We start from the raw sequence: 15,279 nt of genomic DNA, 5'->3' as shown, positions 1-15,279 counted from the left end.
AACTAAAACAATAGTTATGATTGCGAAAGTAAAAGTAAAAACACAATAAGATTTTGTAACGGGGAAACTACAAATGCAGAAAAAACCCGGGACCTAGTCCAGTTTTGAATACTCTCATAATTAAGCCGTTATGCAAAGAATATTGCCAACTTTGTATAATTGAGACCAAGTAAACTACCCCTAGTTACCTAGTTTCCTCAGTATCCCTACCCATACAAGCAATCTGGCCAACACACATGAATACTAAGATAGAGTTAACTATTTTAAGTTGCTTCACACGTTGTGAAGACTTCAAGCACTCAACCATTTCGATCGTCTTCCAAATTGTAAAGGACTAATCGGTTTGGTCACCGCTCTTCTTATGTCAAGAAGTTAATCAAATATATTTTAATTGATCTTGGCAAAGGCTTTTCTATTTTAAATTAATAAACTCCTTTGTCGAGTTAGATCTTCCAAGATATGGATTAACAAGTTAACCAAATACATCCAAACAGAACTATCAGATTCGAATACTTAAGAGTACCACCAAATGATACTGAGAGTATTCAAAATTGTACAACTAGAAATAACAAGTCTATCAAAAGATAAACCAGATCTTGTCGAATCCCGACCGACCAAGTTTGCGCATGAAGCAAATAACAAAGATACAAAACCAATAAGAATAAATCTTTTTGTCTTCAAATCTTCAAAGTCTTTTTCTGTACTTGCACAACCAAACTTGATTCCAATTTATGATCGACCATGCACATAATGAAATATGTTAACAATGGATAATCACAAGTCAACGTCAGATCTAAAGACAAATTTGAACTACATCTAATCTCTTGATCTAGTTTGAGTGATCTTATGTTAGAAGAGAAGGCTCCCAAGACTAATAAAACTGGGTGCAATCAAGAGTTAATAACCGTTAGTCAATCAAATCAATAATCGAAAAATAAAATAACAATGTAATTTTAGTTTCCTACCAATGGTACTATCTAGACGCTTCTTGATCCCAAAAAAGTCTTTAAACTAGCAGACATAATAGATTTCGCCTAATTAGGTTACTCTCCTCTCCAAAAGAATACTACAAATAATACTATTAGTCGGTTACAATAGTGATTATGGAATGAAGTGCCTTCCTCAGGATAAGTTTGTAAGAAAAACAAACTTCACTATTTATAGACCAAGGTAGTTTGGACACCAAGGAATTTCCATAGCCGAAAATATTTTAAGATATACAATAAAGCACCAAATTTCGGTTTTGTCTAATTCCAACCAATATCTAATTGTATAACCGAAATCCCTCATGGACAACTTAATATTAGCTAGCATTTAATTAATATATCTTTCTAGAGATATTTTTTGCTTGCTGCTAAAACAGAAATATATACATTCGAAAATCTCAAAAAGATTCTCGAACATTCTGGATTTAGATTTCACCTCGAGTATCAAGGAATATCTTTGAAAAATAAAATATAAATTTTTGATCATGTTCAAATTAGTCATTATGTTGACATCTTGAACTTTCGTATTTTGCAAAACCAATTTCCATAATCACACAAACCCTAAAGTGTACGTGACAAAAGAAATCGGTTTTTCCTATAGGGACCTGTTCTACCATGACTCCCAATATAGGTAGGGATCAGTTTTACTATGACTCCCAATATAGGTAGGGATTGGTTCTACCTTGACTCAGTACATAAGTTAGGATCGGTTCTACCTTGATTCCCTATATAGGTTAGGATCGGTCCAACCTTAGATCTTCAATGAAAACCGTACTTTCCATAATATTGATTTCTTTCAACTCCGAAAAAAGTTTGTAAGTCTACTTGCTTAAACTCATGTACTAAAACATAGTTTTCTAGACATGTAATCAACCTTAAGTTTACTACACAGTTTAGTAACGAGTTACAAAAATTATGTTGATGTCACAATTATGAAGTTCAAAAGATAAGCATTATACTTCGTAAAATGATGTTCCAATATAAAGCATTCAAAACTATTGACATATTCTTCCTTGACATTTCGATCATAATAAGATGATCAAGTCTCTAATACTAGAGTTTCATGTATATAACTTCGTATGCTATATTTTTAATCAAAACGACTTGAAAATAACTATATAAAAATGGAAATAAGTCAAGTCTTGTATTACTAACCTCGAGTGGAAGGAAGATGTCTTCGTTGATGTCGATAAGTCTTCGGATTCTTCAGGTCTTCAGAGTAATACCTTTATATCTCAACATTTCTACACTTCCTAGTCTAACCTAACGAAGTTGACTTTATTAATTTAAGCAAGCGAGTCTAATTGAGTTTTGATATTAAAACATGACAACCAATTTTGACGTACCAGCGTTTGGTGGGTTCAACCGAGCAATTCTCTCACAATCCCCCCCTGTCAATTTTAGTAACAAAACTCTAATACATATGGAGATAAACGAATTACTAATAACTCATTCTTCATACTCTTTCTTCCAAGTTTCAACAACACAATATCCTGCACATATTAAAAAAAATAGATGTCGATGTTGACATTTGAATAAAAAAGCTTTACTCCTCTTAAAGGAAAGCTAGGCACGATGATATGTTTCTCCCCCTTAGTGGATGCTTTACTCTTTCGTTACATATAACGTTTTAAGAACATATGTCCTTTCCTAGTAATCATAAATCATTTATTTACTCCATAAGAGCAAACCGAAAGGATCTTATAAATTCATAAGAACTTGTACAACCTATAAGAGATAAGTATGAATGTTTCTCATACCATTTTAGATAACCAATACTAAAACCAAAAATACCTAAGTAATCTTGTTTTAGCATGCCATTAAGGAAACAATTGCTCGAAGCAATTTTCTCTTAATCCGATTAGTTGACTAAGAAAAATTAGTTACGAAATTGCACGGATGATGTATGTATAATTGCTTTATTCGATAAGATTCAAAAGATATCAGAATTAACTTAATTTCTCTTATCAAGTTCCAATCATTCATAAAAAAGACTGTACCTTCTTTTAGACAAGACAAGAACTAGGTTAGTTAATTAGTTTTTCTCGTCAAGGAATTGACTAGACTTGAATAATCGAATCCTGATTTTGATAAGATCTAAGTAAGATCAGAATTAACTTAGTTACTCTTATCAGGAATCAAAATGACTAAAACGAATGATCCCTTTTTCGTTAAGCAAAAACAAAAAACAGAATTGACAACGTTTTTCTTAACTGGAAACAATTGAATCATAACAATCTAAACAATCATAATGGAAATATAACAAAAGCAAAAGCGTCGTATTTTAACACCTTATTTCTTCAAGCAAAAGCAAATAATATGCAATTTCAATCAGCTTTTCTTAACAAGAAGACGATTAACTAACACAAAAATCGTATCTTACGCTTCGACATGACAAACTAACATCAAAAATTAACTTAGTTTTCATATCATGAAAGGTTATAAGTATAAAACTTCCCTTGATTATAAGTATGAAGATTTTGAGTTTTTCTCTCCGGAACCATGAAAATGAAAATCGTCGAATGAACCCTGATCGGTTTCTCTGTGTGGTTTGAGAACAAACTATAGAACAAATAATGGTTGTCTAGTTCAATAGTTATTGACTGGTCAAAATAAAAAAAATGGATAATGTCTAGCATTCTTCATGAAACGGCCAATAATAATTCGGTTTTGGTAGAATGGTTGATGATTAGCCGTTATATTTGAACAGAACGACTAATCATTACCGTCCTCTACTAAAACCAGAAAATACCGTTGGGTCTGGACGCTTCCCAAACTGACATGAAAAGACAATTAGAAAGGGCTTGGAAAGAGCCACAATACCTCGTCTTATTGATAAGTATTAAAATACTACTCCTTAAATATGTGGAGTACTTTTTAATATGTGGCCCGTGCATGTGGTAGTCGGAGGCCAAGCACCACCAGGCCCGCCCCTTCCTACTACCAGGCGAAGCATAGAAACATTACTCCTTAAACCCTTAAACGACAACAAAAAAAAAACCATTCCTTTCTCAGTTTCTCTTTTCCATTTGCGCAGTTATGAGAAAGGATCTGTACCAATTTGATCATTCAGCATTATTCTAAACCCTAATTTCATGCGATGGCTTTAGCAAGATCAAGAAACATCAGATATCTCTATCACTCTCTTCAAACTCGTGAAATTTCATCTCTGTAAGTAATTATTTTCTTTTCCATTTTAGATTTCCTTCTAAAATGTTTTTTTAATTTATTCTGATTTAAATCTTGAAATTTCTAGGTTTGGAAGCTCAAAAAACTACTACTTCAATCCTGATGAGAAAGGTAAATAATAATTAAGAAATGACTTGTTCTGTCTTATTAGCTTGTAAAAGAGTTTGTTTTGATTTGGGGTTCTTTTTATGTGTGTGTGATAATGTGATTAGTTGTAGGGTTTCAGAATCAGAGATTCTCCACTATCTCATCATGCAAGGATTATGGAAGTTTTCCTTTGGTGAAATCAAGTGCAGGGTCACTGAATTCCACAATGGTAATTCAAAAATACTTCAATGATTGTCTGTAGTTTCAATTTGATGTTTTGATTTCTTTCTAATTGGGTAAGTGGTTTTGTTGTGTTCTTAGGCTGCTGATTATCTATCTACACTCATGAATGGAAATAGGCTGATGAGCACACAAGTGAAAGCACCTCCTCAAGCACGACAAATGGTATTTGTTTTCGCCCTTTTTGGTATCTTTATTAGTTCTGAACACAAACTAAAAATCAAGTATACTTGAAGACCTAGTATATAACCGCATTGATAACCTTTTATTACACTTCTTGTCACGGGTTTACTGGTTTTGCTCCATTTGTCACACTTAAGTCAGAGATTTGTTCTACTTGTTGGATATATGTCTGAAAAACTTGATTGCCCAATTAGGTTGAAGAAGGAGATTTTAATGACCTGGAAAACGGTAACGTCTAATGATGACCGTTGCCATTAGAGAGACTGTTTTTCTTATGATCTGACCCCTTCCAAAAATGATTCTCGAGATTGCATTTCAAATACCTTAATTTACTGCAACTGTGGGGTTAGCTGAACCGCTTGGCCACACATTGAATGCATTATGTCTAGCTCAGCTTCAAGCTCTCCTGTATTGTTTTTTCTGCTTATTGTAACTGGTTTTTGCTTCCATTGCAACCTTAAATTCCATGCACATTTATCTCCGTGTAACAGCATTGATATCTGGTTATCATATGTATCTAGGGGGCTATGCAAATATCCATGACGAGCCCAGGATTTGTCTATGAACCATATGAGCCTCGTACAAAGATTCCATTTTGGCGAAGGTTGGTTAAATTCTAAGGGTTTCTTTTTGTTTTGCGTAAAATTTGAAGTTATGTAATAATAGGATGCGAGGGTGGAGTTCGATTTGGTTTTATCCTTTTACATTGTTTTAGCTTCATATACTCGGAGTTCTTTAAGAATTTGGCATGAAGAAGAAACCTGATGTGAACTTTAGACAGCAAACATGGATATTCTTTTACATGACTTAAATAAGCTATTGTGTTAGAATTTAGATACTTGTATCTAGATGTCGCGCGATAAATCATATTGTATATGAGGCCTCATTTCTAGTAGTTGTAACGTCGAAGGAGAAAATAATCTGTGGTCAGGCCCTCAGATATGTCAGTTAGAATTCACTACGTGGAGTTCACTGTTACCCGATAATAGTTAATGAAACAAATGGGCCCTAACAAGGATGAAACATCTGTGGCAAATGACATTGTACATCTTTTATTTTTGTAATTAATCTTTGTTATTTGTACTGACATTTGACTTCTTATTTGTCAGATGGTTTACCAGAGATGGTTGGAGAAGAACAAAAGATGATATCAAAATTGAGGTATTAATCTATGGTCTGCTAGCTGTTGGTTTCTAGTGCATCTATATCTCTCCCTGCTGCAGATATACTAAATTGAAATCCGCGGAAGGCTTTTTCTCTAATGTCACTTGAATAGAACTTAAAATGGTGAATGGCATGTTAGAGCAAAATCAAATGTGTATACTGGTCTGTAATATTGATTGTCATTCACAGTTACTAATATCTCACTTGAAATTGAAGATAACACATCAGGTTTTTTGATTTTCTGTGAACAACTGAAAGCATGATTCACGTTACTATTTTTGCTCTTGGAGACCTAAATATGTTCACGTCACTTAGCTTGAGAACCGAGATTGCCTAGTGCACAAACCATATCACTTTTGTTGGTTTGCTTTGATGTTTACAGATGAGGAGTGCTTATGCAATTGCCAAGTTGAGGAAATCTGGATATTCTAAGAAGGAATTCTACCAGGAGGCTGTACAGCTTTACAAGGAGGTGATCTCCCTATGAGTATTTTTGTGTTCTTTGATTTGCTACTAACAAGTAACTGTTATTTTGTTATTCCTTATTCATGATGTTATTGTATGAGTCTGAGCATCATGAGTGCCACAGAGGACACTAATTTTCAATCCATAAACATTAGATAGTATTATAACGTAACCTGCTCGGTTTGCTGTATCTATATGACAAATGACAATCGGACTCTTAACCCCAGAGCTTCTTGCTTTAGTACTTAACTATTTATCTCATGTAGAACTCTTTAAATGAAAGGATTCTGTATTTAAATTTATTTTGTAGGAATGTTAATTTATACTGCTGATGTGATTTTGTAATTTCATTTGCTTTCCAGATAAACACTCTAATGGCAAATGGCGATAAAACACCTTTACGGAAAGCAGTTACAGAGAAAATGTATTCTGTGAGCAATTATACTTTCTTGTCATTTGCTGCTTCTAATGATTCATTCATTGATTAATGTCCAGGTGTATAATGACCCTTGGTTTTCATTTTTGTCTAAGTGTTGTTCTGTTTGGCACTTTAGGCCCTGAAGAATGAGATCAAGACCAGGCAATCCATGTGGAGCAGTGTTTATTGGGAGCTGGTTGAGCCAGTCGTTAAAATACGTACCCTGAGAGCTAGACTGGTGCGTATCATCTGTTTTCTGATTTGCATTACTTTTTGTATCCAAATAATAGCACAATACAACTAGAAAACAAAATTTTGATTTGGCTACTGTGATGAGGCAATCATTCAAATTGCTTATATTCTCTATCTATAGTAACTAACTTGACTACCATGTCCTGAACGTCAAAGGTGGCAGTTATTATGTAGTTTATTATTTAATAAAAATGACAGTACACATCCTGGAATGAATTAGGTCAAGTTTTTAGCAATAGAGAAATAGTGACTGTAGTTTGTGTGCACCTCGGTGAAATCCGGACCAGGTTGGGACTTCTTTCCCTTCTTCTGTCTTACGAAGAAAATGTTTTACTAGATGGCCTGGGAAAAAAGAAAAGAAAGCATTTTAAACGAATCCATAAAAGAAATAGAATGTAATGAAACACTACTCTACGAAAGATGGCCACTTAAATATTTAATTATAAAACTCCCCCCAATTATTTCACTGATAACCAGAATCTGTTTCTGTTTTTTTTTTTTTAATCTTTATCTTGCAGATTGCAATTGACAGAAATGATCTTAACAAAGTGTTCGTACAGCTTACACTCGAATTCCTTGCTAAGCATGTAAGGACTTGATCCAGGTGAAATCGATGTTTCCTTGATTTGCTAAAAATAATAATCTTATGCTTTATATTTCTGCAGAAGTTTGAGGCATGTGATTCAAAAGGTGCAGTTGTTGCTGGTGATAAATCGAAAGAGGTAAGCTAGTACTGCAAGTTTTGTGCCGGTTCAGATGGATTACATTGTTTTCTTGGTTTATGTCGACAAACAGTACAAAGCATTTTCTCAAAAATGTTGTCACCCCACATTATCTTCTATATGCCTTCAATTAAATTCAGATCATATGCATGCTCATCCAATGTACTTTGTATATGGAAGCTAACCATTTTAAAAAAATACTAGTATCAAATATTGTAATAATTATGGGTCCATATCTTCTGTCTTCCTTAGGTACTAGTACGTGATATATGGGTATTCGAGAAGTCTATGTTTCATCAAGGAGCATATTGGCGCCTATGTGGACGGATCAAACCATAGGCTCAATGCTTTTAGTTGTGGCCCAGATTGGTATAAATTTAAGCAGATCAATACAACTGGTGCAAGTCTTTGCTTTATTTTATTATCAATGCTCAATTCATTTAGCACTCTGAATAATCCATGTTAGGAATAAATTTTTTTTGATCAGTAAAGAATTTGGTGCTAGCGAGTTTCGAACTCAGGTCACTGGTATCATCACCCAGCGACTTTACCACTGTACTACAGCGACACCGGCCATGTTAGGAATATTACTTAAGACTGTTTCTGTTTTGAAAGGGTAGCCTATATAACAACGTTGCACATGCGATTAAGTGTAGCCTACAACAGAAATTTCTTTTTTTCCCTTTTTCTTTTGGGTGTTAGGAACATTACTCAAGACTGTTTCAATTTTGAAGGAGTAGCCTATATAACAACGTTGAACATGCAATTAAGTGTAGCATACAACAGAAATTTCTTGTTTCCTTTCTTCTTTTGCGGGATAATTGTAGATCTGAGTATTGTTATATCTTCTTTGATTGACTGTGATTCCTGGTTAGATCAGCTGGACTGCCGTGGCAATATTTCTTTTTGTTCATAATTGCAGTCTGTAGTTAATTTGAGTTGGAATTTTCATCAAGTCCCAGATTGGTTCCACTTCTCTTTCAATATAATCTCAATACCCACCACAAAAATATAAAAAACAAGCTTTAACTTAAGCTTGCTAAGACAACCACACACTAAAACACATACATAAATGAAGATAGTATCAAATAATACACCTGAAAGTGAAAAATCTTTAGCAACTTCCAAACCATTACTGCCTTCTGCCGATCGTTGTTATCTGATTCTTTTAACCTGTAGCATATTTTATAGTCCTCACTTGGAGGAAGAAAACCTCCCTCCAGCCATTGTAGTAGTCCTAATTTTGGCTCTTGCTCGAGTTATGTAGTCTGAAGCTTTTTCATTTATAGTACTAGATCTTGTCTTTTTTGCGTCTTCTGCTTTTGTCGGCCCCAATTCTGGGGCTGGTTGCAGAGTTGGTGGCTCGACCTTCGGCATTCCCCTCCCAGAGTCTGCAACAGGTGGTGGAGCCAAGGATACCTCAGGATTTGTTTTAGCTTTCTCCTTCACTGAAACATTAGATGGTGTTTCTGGTTCAATCTTTGAATTGACTTTAAATACTTGGCTCTTCACTCTCTCCCGAGTAGATTCAGGTGTGAATTTCACTCTCTCAGTTTTGGGTTTTGGCAATGGTAGAGAAGGATGAGCCTTAGTTGGAAGTTCTGCTTCAGCTATTTTGCTCTTTTCAGGCTTGTGGGTCTGCTCTTCATTTTTGGCAAGAGTATGTGGATTGTTTTGGGCACCATGAGTGTGCCCCAGATGCGTACCTTGGTCATTTTTCCCACGAGAATGTGGTTTTGTTTGTATTCCCAATGTACTGGAGTTGTACTCTAGACTAGTCGGAGGTGGTAAAGGTGTTGGTGCTGGTAGACTTGGAGAAGCAGTGGGTGTTTGTGGGTGATGAGAAATTCGGCAAAATGATCGAAAAGTAGGACTACCGGATAAAGCATTGAACAGCTTTTCACAAACACCTGTGTGAGTTGAGGTTGGTGCTTTCTGATCCATTTGCAAGCGAGACTAGGAAAGGTGAGCAAGTGATAATCAGAGAATGAAGATAGTGATGGTCTCAACGAAAAGGACCAGTTGAGACTTGTGTTTTCTTTCAGACTTGTGTTTCGTTTCTCTCTGTGATTGTTTAAAATCGGCAATGATTTAGGTGCTAAGTGAGGTCTTTAATATGGTTTTGAACTCTGGGCAGTTCTTAATCTGTGTGTGAAACTAACAAGGGTTGCGTGGAAACTAAGTGAGAAAGGAAGAAGGTTCTTTTGTAGATTCCTGAAGGCTGAGATAAGATAATTGTACTTCGTCAGGTTACTCAGCTAGTGTTTTTGAGTATCATATTCTCATTTCGATATTCAAAACTCTTTTTCAATCAAAAGATAGAACATAGCATGTCCCTTTTATTAAACCACAAATCTTATGATTTGAGAGAGAGATGTACTGCACCAAAATGAACTCAGTAACATTACTGTCATTCACTACACCAGAATATCTTTTTGATGCAAATGCAATATGATTTGATATAGTGCTCAAAAACATGTTGGAATATCTTCAAGAGCTAGCATTTTTGACATTTTTTGTTATGTGGCCAACGGTGGTGCGAAACAACCATAAGATTTCAATTCTATGCTATACCCTATATTCATTTTGTGATATTCAAAAGAAAGCAACTTTGAATAACTGAAAGAGAGAATACAACAGGAGATAGTAAAAAGAGCAACTATGGTGATTCAGAATTAGTGAAGGCATGGTTAATTTGCACACACATTAGAATCGCAGTGCCAAAAAATATATCAACCACAGAGAAACACAAAGATAAAGGGAATAACAATATTCAATATGAAATAGATAGATTAGATAGTTTGACGAGGAACCACCCTAAGCTGAGCAATTCCCATTTACAAGGAAAACATGTACTATGTGGTATTTACAACTGAAGAACCAAATTCTTCTCTATATCAATTTTTGTTTTGGATCACTGAGACTATTTTGGAGAATTCTCCGGAACTTGTAGAAAGTAATACAACATCAAGGACCTCAACTTCTTGTCCCTTGCCATGTGGCCTGGTTGGTCTTAATCCACCAAGCTTTTGTCAATGGCGGAAAGTTTTTACTACCTGTTCGATATGCCGCCGGCAAAGTGGGCAACTTGTCAGGTGAGACGAGCATGATGTACAGCAGCACATATGACCACACCTGAAATTTTATGAATACATCATGAATAAGATCATATTTTTTGACTTTCTAAAAAGCAATATTTCATTCTGAATAGCAGTCTAAGAACTTGTAAGAATAAGTGGAGAACTATATTACTCAGACCTATAGTGGCATCTACTAATGCATCAGGAAACTCATTCAAGTATCAGCTGAAATATGGAGCCGCCTAAGAGATCCCTATTAGAAGACTTAAATCCGCAAATTGTAAGGGACCAAAAACTAAAGAGGTGATCTAATCCATGGAGTGTTACAAGGTCAATGATAAGTGAAAGTCTTTCTCAAAAGAGATGCCACAACTTGGCTAGCATGGTTAAAGTCATCCAAGAGGGTAAACAAGTTCCCACTCCGCCAATGGAGAAAGCTGAGTGGTGTTAACGATTAATTACATTGCCACGGTTAACTCACAGATGTATAAGACCCTTGCATCTAACCCAACGGATATATTCCGACAAGAAAATATATTGACCAGCAATAAGAGGTAATGTAACATGAGATACAGATTACGCAAACCAGTAGCTAGATAGTGGAAAAGCATGATAAGGTGCTTACGGAACAAAAACAGCATTGTACTCCTGCTCCAAGCATATGACACAGAGATCTGGCATGAGACGATCCCTCTTAGAAGTATCTGTTTCATTTTCTGTCTTTCCATTTGAGTCTGTATATTTAATTTCAAAATTATATGACAACACATAACCATTGTAAGCAGACTATGATTACAAGACAAGTTCAAAGTCTACCTTCATTATCCTGCTGTAACCGTTGTGCAGCAGCGGCAGCAAGAACCCTGAAAGCAGAAAGCCAATTTTCAATAAGAAAAAGGTTTCAACATTGTGTAACTAAACCATACTGCTCAACTTATGCAGCTCACAGACAATTAAATACCAGCAAAACCAAAATTCATGTTTGAGCAAATCCCAAGGTATGACTCAAAATGAACTTCCCTTTGAGTTTTTCAATATTGTGAATTTCAATATGGCTACCTAAACCACAAATATATGATTGTATGCTTAACTCGAGAAACTATAATTTAAACCAATCTACCAAGCTTCGGAAAATCAAGGTTTAAGTTACCTTTCAAGTATAATTAGTTAAAAAAAAGAACAAAACTTTACCGTTTCTGCAAATCCCAGCGACGTCTTCTTTGCATTATATACTGAATAGCATGCTTAGCCAGTAGATAAACCCCAAACACAGTGAATCCCATAGACGCATACTTATACACCCTGCAGCAAATACCTCTTTTAGTTACATGTCGATTCCATAAAAAGGGAAGGAGAAAAATGTGTGCACTTTACATCTAAAAAACTACCTTGCCCAATTCCCAAGATTTGCGATAAGCTGGTCAATACTTTTTGGTGACACATAAAATGGACCCTTGCTCGGCCGCTGTATCCGGATGGCTCCAATATCATCTTTGACAGCCTACGCAAGTATAAGGAAACCACAATGAAATGGTGAATTAATTTGTACAGTACACTTCAGTTAAACTAGCACAGTGCACCACTTGCTGGTAAGACCTTCAGAATATGCATCATTCAATACCAATCTCACCAACATTGGGAACTCAGGAGACACTTAATTAGTTCATGTTGCCACCCAAGAGACTGCCTAACAACACAAGTGAAACATACCTCGCCAACCACAGTTAAGGAAGTCCCAGTAGGAAGAACTCTTTCAATTCTCTTGACTCCAAGCATCTGTAAACCACAAAGCTGTTACATAAGGACATCATCTAACTTAAATACCCACAAATGACAGTAAATACACAAATAAGGACAAACCTTGAGACCTTGAAGATAATCCAGTGTTCCTCGTGCAAGAGAACGCCCTGACTCCTCGAAGACTTCACTTGCCACAGTTAACGTCAGACCTGTAGCACCTCGCGCTCCCACTACAAAAACTCTACCGGTCCCATCATCCTGATAAAAGGTATCAGTTCCAAGTCGAAACGAAAAGATTAGCCCAAATTGAGAAATTCCTATCAATACAATCTAAGGTTCCAAACACAATTCCATGACTGACAATGTGAAAAACTCATCTTAAGACAACCTACATCTACTAGCTAAGTTTGGAAATATATCCACGACATTGAAACAAACCAAAACCACGGAATTAAACAAATCAGATATGAGCTAAGTTATCTGGATAAGTAGGGAGCAGAAAGAGCTTTACTCACCACGTACCAAGGGACCTCTTTACTCATAGATAACATCAAAGCCGAATCTTGTATCCAAGAACCAGCATCATTATGCTTCAGAAAATGTTGTTCTGCCTGTAAAGAAAACATAAACAAAAACATTCACCTCACCGAAAGAAATTAACTGGAAAAAACAAACACCAACAACATCAATTTAAAATCATTATGAATCACAATCTCTCTTACCGTTTCCTCGACTATAACACCTCTCAAACCACTATACTCGCAAGTAATCGGTGTATCCGAACTCACTCGTCCAGATATAGTAACAACCAACGGCAACACTTTACAAGCAGTCTCAAGCAGTTGTGCTAAAATGATGACCAGAAAATAAAAATAAAAAGATCAGATTTTTTTTTTGGTTTAGCAATGCCCCAATCAACAATGTAGAGCCCATGAATACTGGGGGCAATCAAGAAACACAATAAACAAAGACAAATCATTCACTTACCTAAATCTTTTAATTGACTAACTTTCGTCACTGATCTCAGGACTTCTGCATCCTTTCCACTGCTCTTGCCAAGAAGATAAAGAGCTGCAGCACTTAAGCAACAACTTAATCCGCCCCATGGGACCGTCATTATTATCTCAAAAAGAAAAAACAACAGAAATTTCCTCCTACAGAACAAGCTTCATCACTACTAGGGTTTGCAGAAACAAACGAAGAATGCGATCTCAGTTATAAAAATTGAAGCTTTAAGCTCTGAATTGGGTTCAATTTTGAGTTTTGTAATTTTGAGTTTTGTAATAAGCTAGGAACAGAGAGACAGAGAGAACATGGTTCTAAGAGTGGAGAAGAGGGTAAAGAAAGGGGAAAAGAGAAGAACCATGGAATTATTAATCAAACCAAGGTTCTTTCTAAAATGCGCCTTATGCGTATTTATCGTGAACTGCACATAAATACCACTATGAGTCTATGAGGGAATTTGGACAAAATGGCATGATGGCTAAGGGCAATTACGATGGCAATATGCAAATCACAAAATCTGTTAGTCGGGTGGATGGTCAAACTGAATTTTGTATTATGGTAAAAGTAGTGGGTGGCTGATCATTAAACACGCGTGTCAGTATGATATGGTGGCATCCGAAGAAAAAATTGGCGGCCAATCTCAACACGCTTGCGTGTGATGTACAACCGCCAACGACTAGTTTTCAAATGTAAAAAACGGGCGTTTTTCCCCTATAAAACTACCACCATCTTCAAAAAATTTACTCACACCAACATTCACTTCTCTTTAATTTTCTCTTCTAAATCTAATTCATTTTTTTGTTTGTGAAACGGCTGAAAAGGGGATCACACTTTTTTGCGATGCAAAACTTGAAGCTGTTGTTTCTAAGATATGTGGAAGTTTTAAAAAGATTGAAAATTGTAAGAGGGAAGTGCAAGTTTTTGAAGTTGCTTCAAGAAAATATTCCGCTAAAAGGCAAAGAACAGCTCCAGTTTTGAAAGTTAACAAAAAAAAATTCAAAAACAAAGGCGAAACTGTTAAAGAGCACGTTGAACGGAAGATACATCAAATGAAGATAAACAAAAGGACAAAGTTTGTACTTGATTTTTATTGAAGTTGTTTAGTATTATTTATTATTTTCTAAGTTTATATCTTGTAAAAAAAATTACAGTAATATCAATGAATGGAAATATTTAGATTTTAAAATAGATTTCCACTTCAGATTAAGCGATATTTATTACATTTTAAACTTGCATCTAACATCAAATTACATTTTAATAAAAGATAACAATAACATCAAACTACATCAAATCCAGCGACATTATCTCTATAGAGTTCATAACATTCAAAATGCTTAAACTCTCTTGCGTTTTCTTTAGTAAACTTGGTCTGAACGATGGTTTTCTGTAAAACAGAGAAACAACAAGTTATTAGTTAAGATATTATGATGCAGTTGATCAGTGAGAACAAAGGTATTAAGATACTCACCAGTTCTTCGTTGGATAATCTAGAATTGCTACGGTGAACCATCCACAAAACTTCTGTATAATGTTTGACATCATTAGTGATGAATGAAAATATTAGTTCTAGGCTCTTACTGTTTCTTATGGTTTCGTTCCGCGACGCTACAAAATGTTCCAGTACTCTTTTCCAGAAATAGCCATTGTTCATTGGTCTAGTCATACGATGTGACCAACATCGAACAAAAGTAACATCTTCTTCCATTGTAAAGACCGGGAGAGGTGTTCGAGTGCAGTAAAAATGTGCT

The 15,279-nt window shown here is 35.4% G+C and overlaps 2 protein-coding genes across 4 annotated transcripts; one reads left to right on the top strand and one right to left on the bottom strand.

Moving 5' to 3' along the window:
* The first annotated feature begins 3,969 nt into the window (after positions 1-3,969).
* On the top strand, positions 3,970-8,530 carry LOC113355388. Of its 2 annotated transcripts, none has more exons than XM_026598237.1 (12): positions 3,970-4,157; positions 4,243-4,286; positions 4,394-4,491; positions 4,584-4,667; positions 5,207-5,289; positions 5,795-5,846; positions 6,232-6,321; positions 6,677-6,745; positions 6,869-6,970; positions 7,503-7,571; positions 7,650-7,706; positions 7,959-8,530. In XM_026598237.1, exons 1-12 carry the CDS (start codon positions 4,087-4,089, stop codon positions 8,043-8,045), a joined length of 906 nt encoding a protein of 301 aa, XP_026454022.1. In that variant the 5' UTR covers positions 3,970-4,086; the 3' UTR covers positions 8,046-8,530. The 2 variants fall into 2 exon arrangements, with proteins under 2 accessions (XP_026454022.1, XP_026454021.1); XM_026598236.1 differs by having other exon boundaries at positions 4,388-4,491.
* A 1,931-nt stretch (positions 8,531-10,461) lies between these two features.
* LOC113355386 (E3 ubiquitin-protein ligase SP1-like) lies at positions 10,462-13,878 on the bottom strand. Of its 2 annotated transcripts, none has more exons than XM_026598235.1 (10): positions 13,514-13,878; positions 13,249-13,373; positions 13,042-13,137; positions 12,647-12,784; positions 12,497-12,562; positions 12,175-12,287; positions 11,978-12,088; positions 11,603-11,649; positions 11,412-11,490; positions 10,462-10,841 (listed from the first exon to the last, which is right to left on the bottom strand). In XM_026598235.1, exons 1-10 carry the CDS (start codon positions 13,641-13,643, stop codon positions 10,739-10,741), a joined length of 1,008 nt encoding a protein of 335 aa, XP_026454020.1. In that variant the 5' UTR covers positions 13,644-13,878; the 3' UTR covers positions 10,462-10,738. The 2 variants fall into 2 exon arrangements, with proteins under 2 accessions (XP_026454020.1, XP_026454019.1); XM_026598234.1 differs by having other exon boundaries at positions 11,412-11,520; positions 13,514-13,877.
* Positions 13,879-15,279: the final 1,401 nt, after the last annotated feature.

The sequence above is a fragment of the Papaver somniferum genome, chromosome 3 (genome assembly GCF_003573695.1).
Source record: "Papaver somniferum cultivar HN1 chromosome 3, ASM357369v1, whole genome shotgun sequence".
NCBI lineage: Eukaryota > Viridiplantae > Streptophyta > Magnoliopsida > Ranunculales > Papaveraceae > Papaver > Papaver somniferum.
This window is presented reverse-complemented; position numbering and strand designations above follow the sequence as displayed.

Coding starts and splice junctions, on each gene's coding strand:
- LOC113355388 (XM_026598236.1), top strand. CDS start 4,087: ATGGCTTTAGCAAGATCAAGAAACATCAGATATCTCTATCACTCTCTT. Junction 6,971..7,502: donor GTACCCTGAGAGCTAGACTG/GTGCGTATCATC, acceptor TTTATCTTGCAG/ATTGCAATTGACAGAAATGA. Junction 7,572..7,649: donor TCGAATTCCTTGCTAAGCAT/GTAAGGACTTGA, acceptor ATATTTCTGCAG/AAGTTTGAGGCATGTGATTC.
- LOC113355386 (XM_026598234.1), bottom strand. CDS start 13,643: ATGACGGTCCCATGGGGCGGATTAAGTTGTTGCTTAAGTGCTGCAGCT. Junction 12,089..12,174: donor AATCTTGGGAATTGGGCAAG/GTAGTTTTTTAG, acceptor TATTTGCTGCAG/GGTGTATAAGTATGCGTCTA. Junction 11,650..11,977: donor CGCTGGGATTTGCAGAAACG/GTAAAGTTTTGT, acceptor TTCTGCTTTCAG/GGTTCTTGCTGCCGCTGCTG.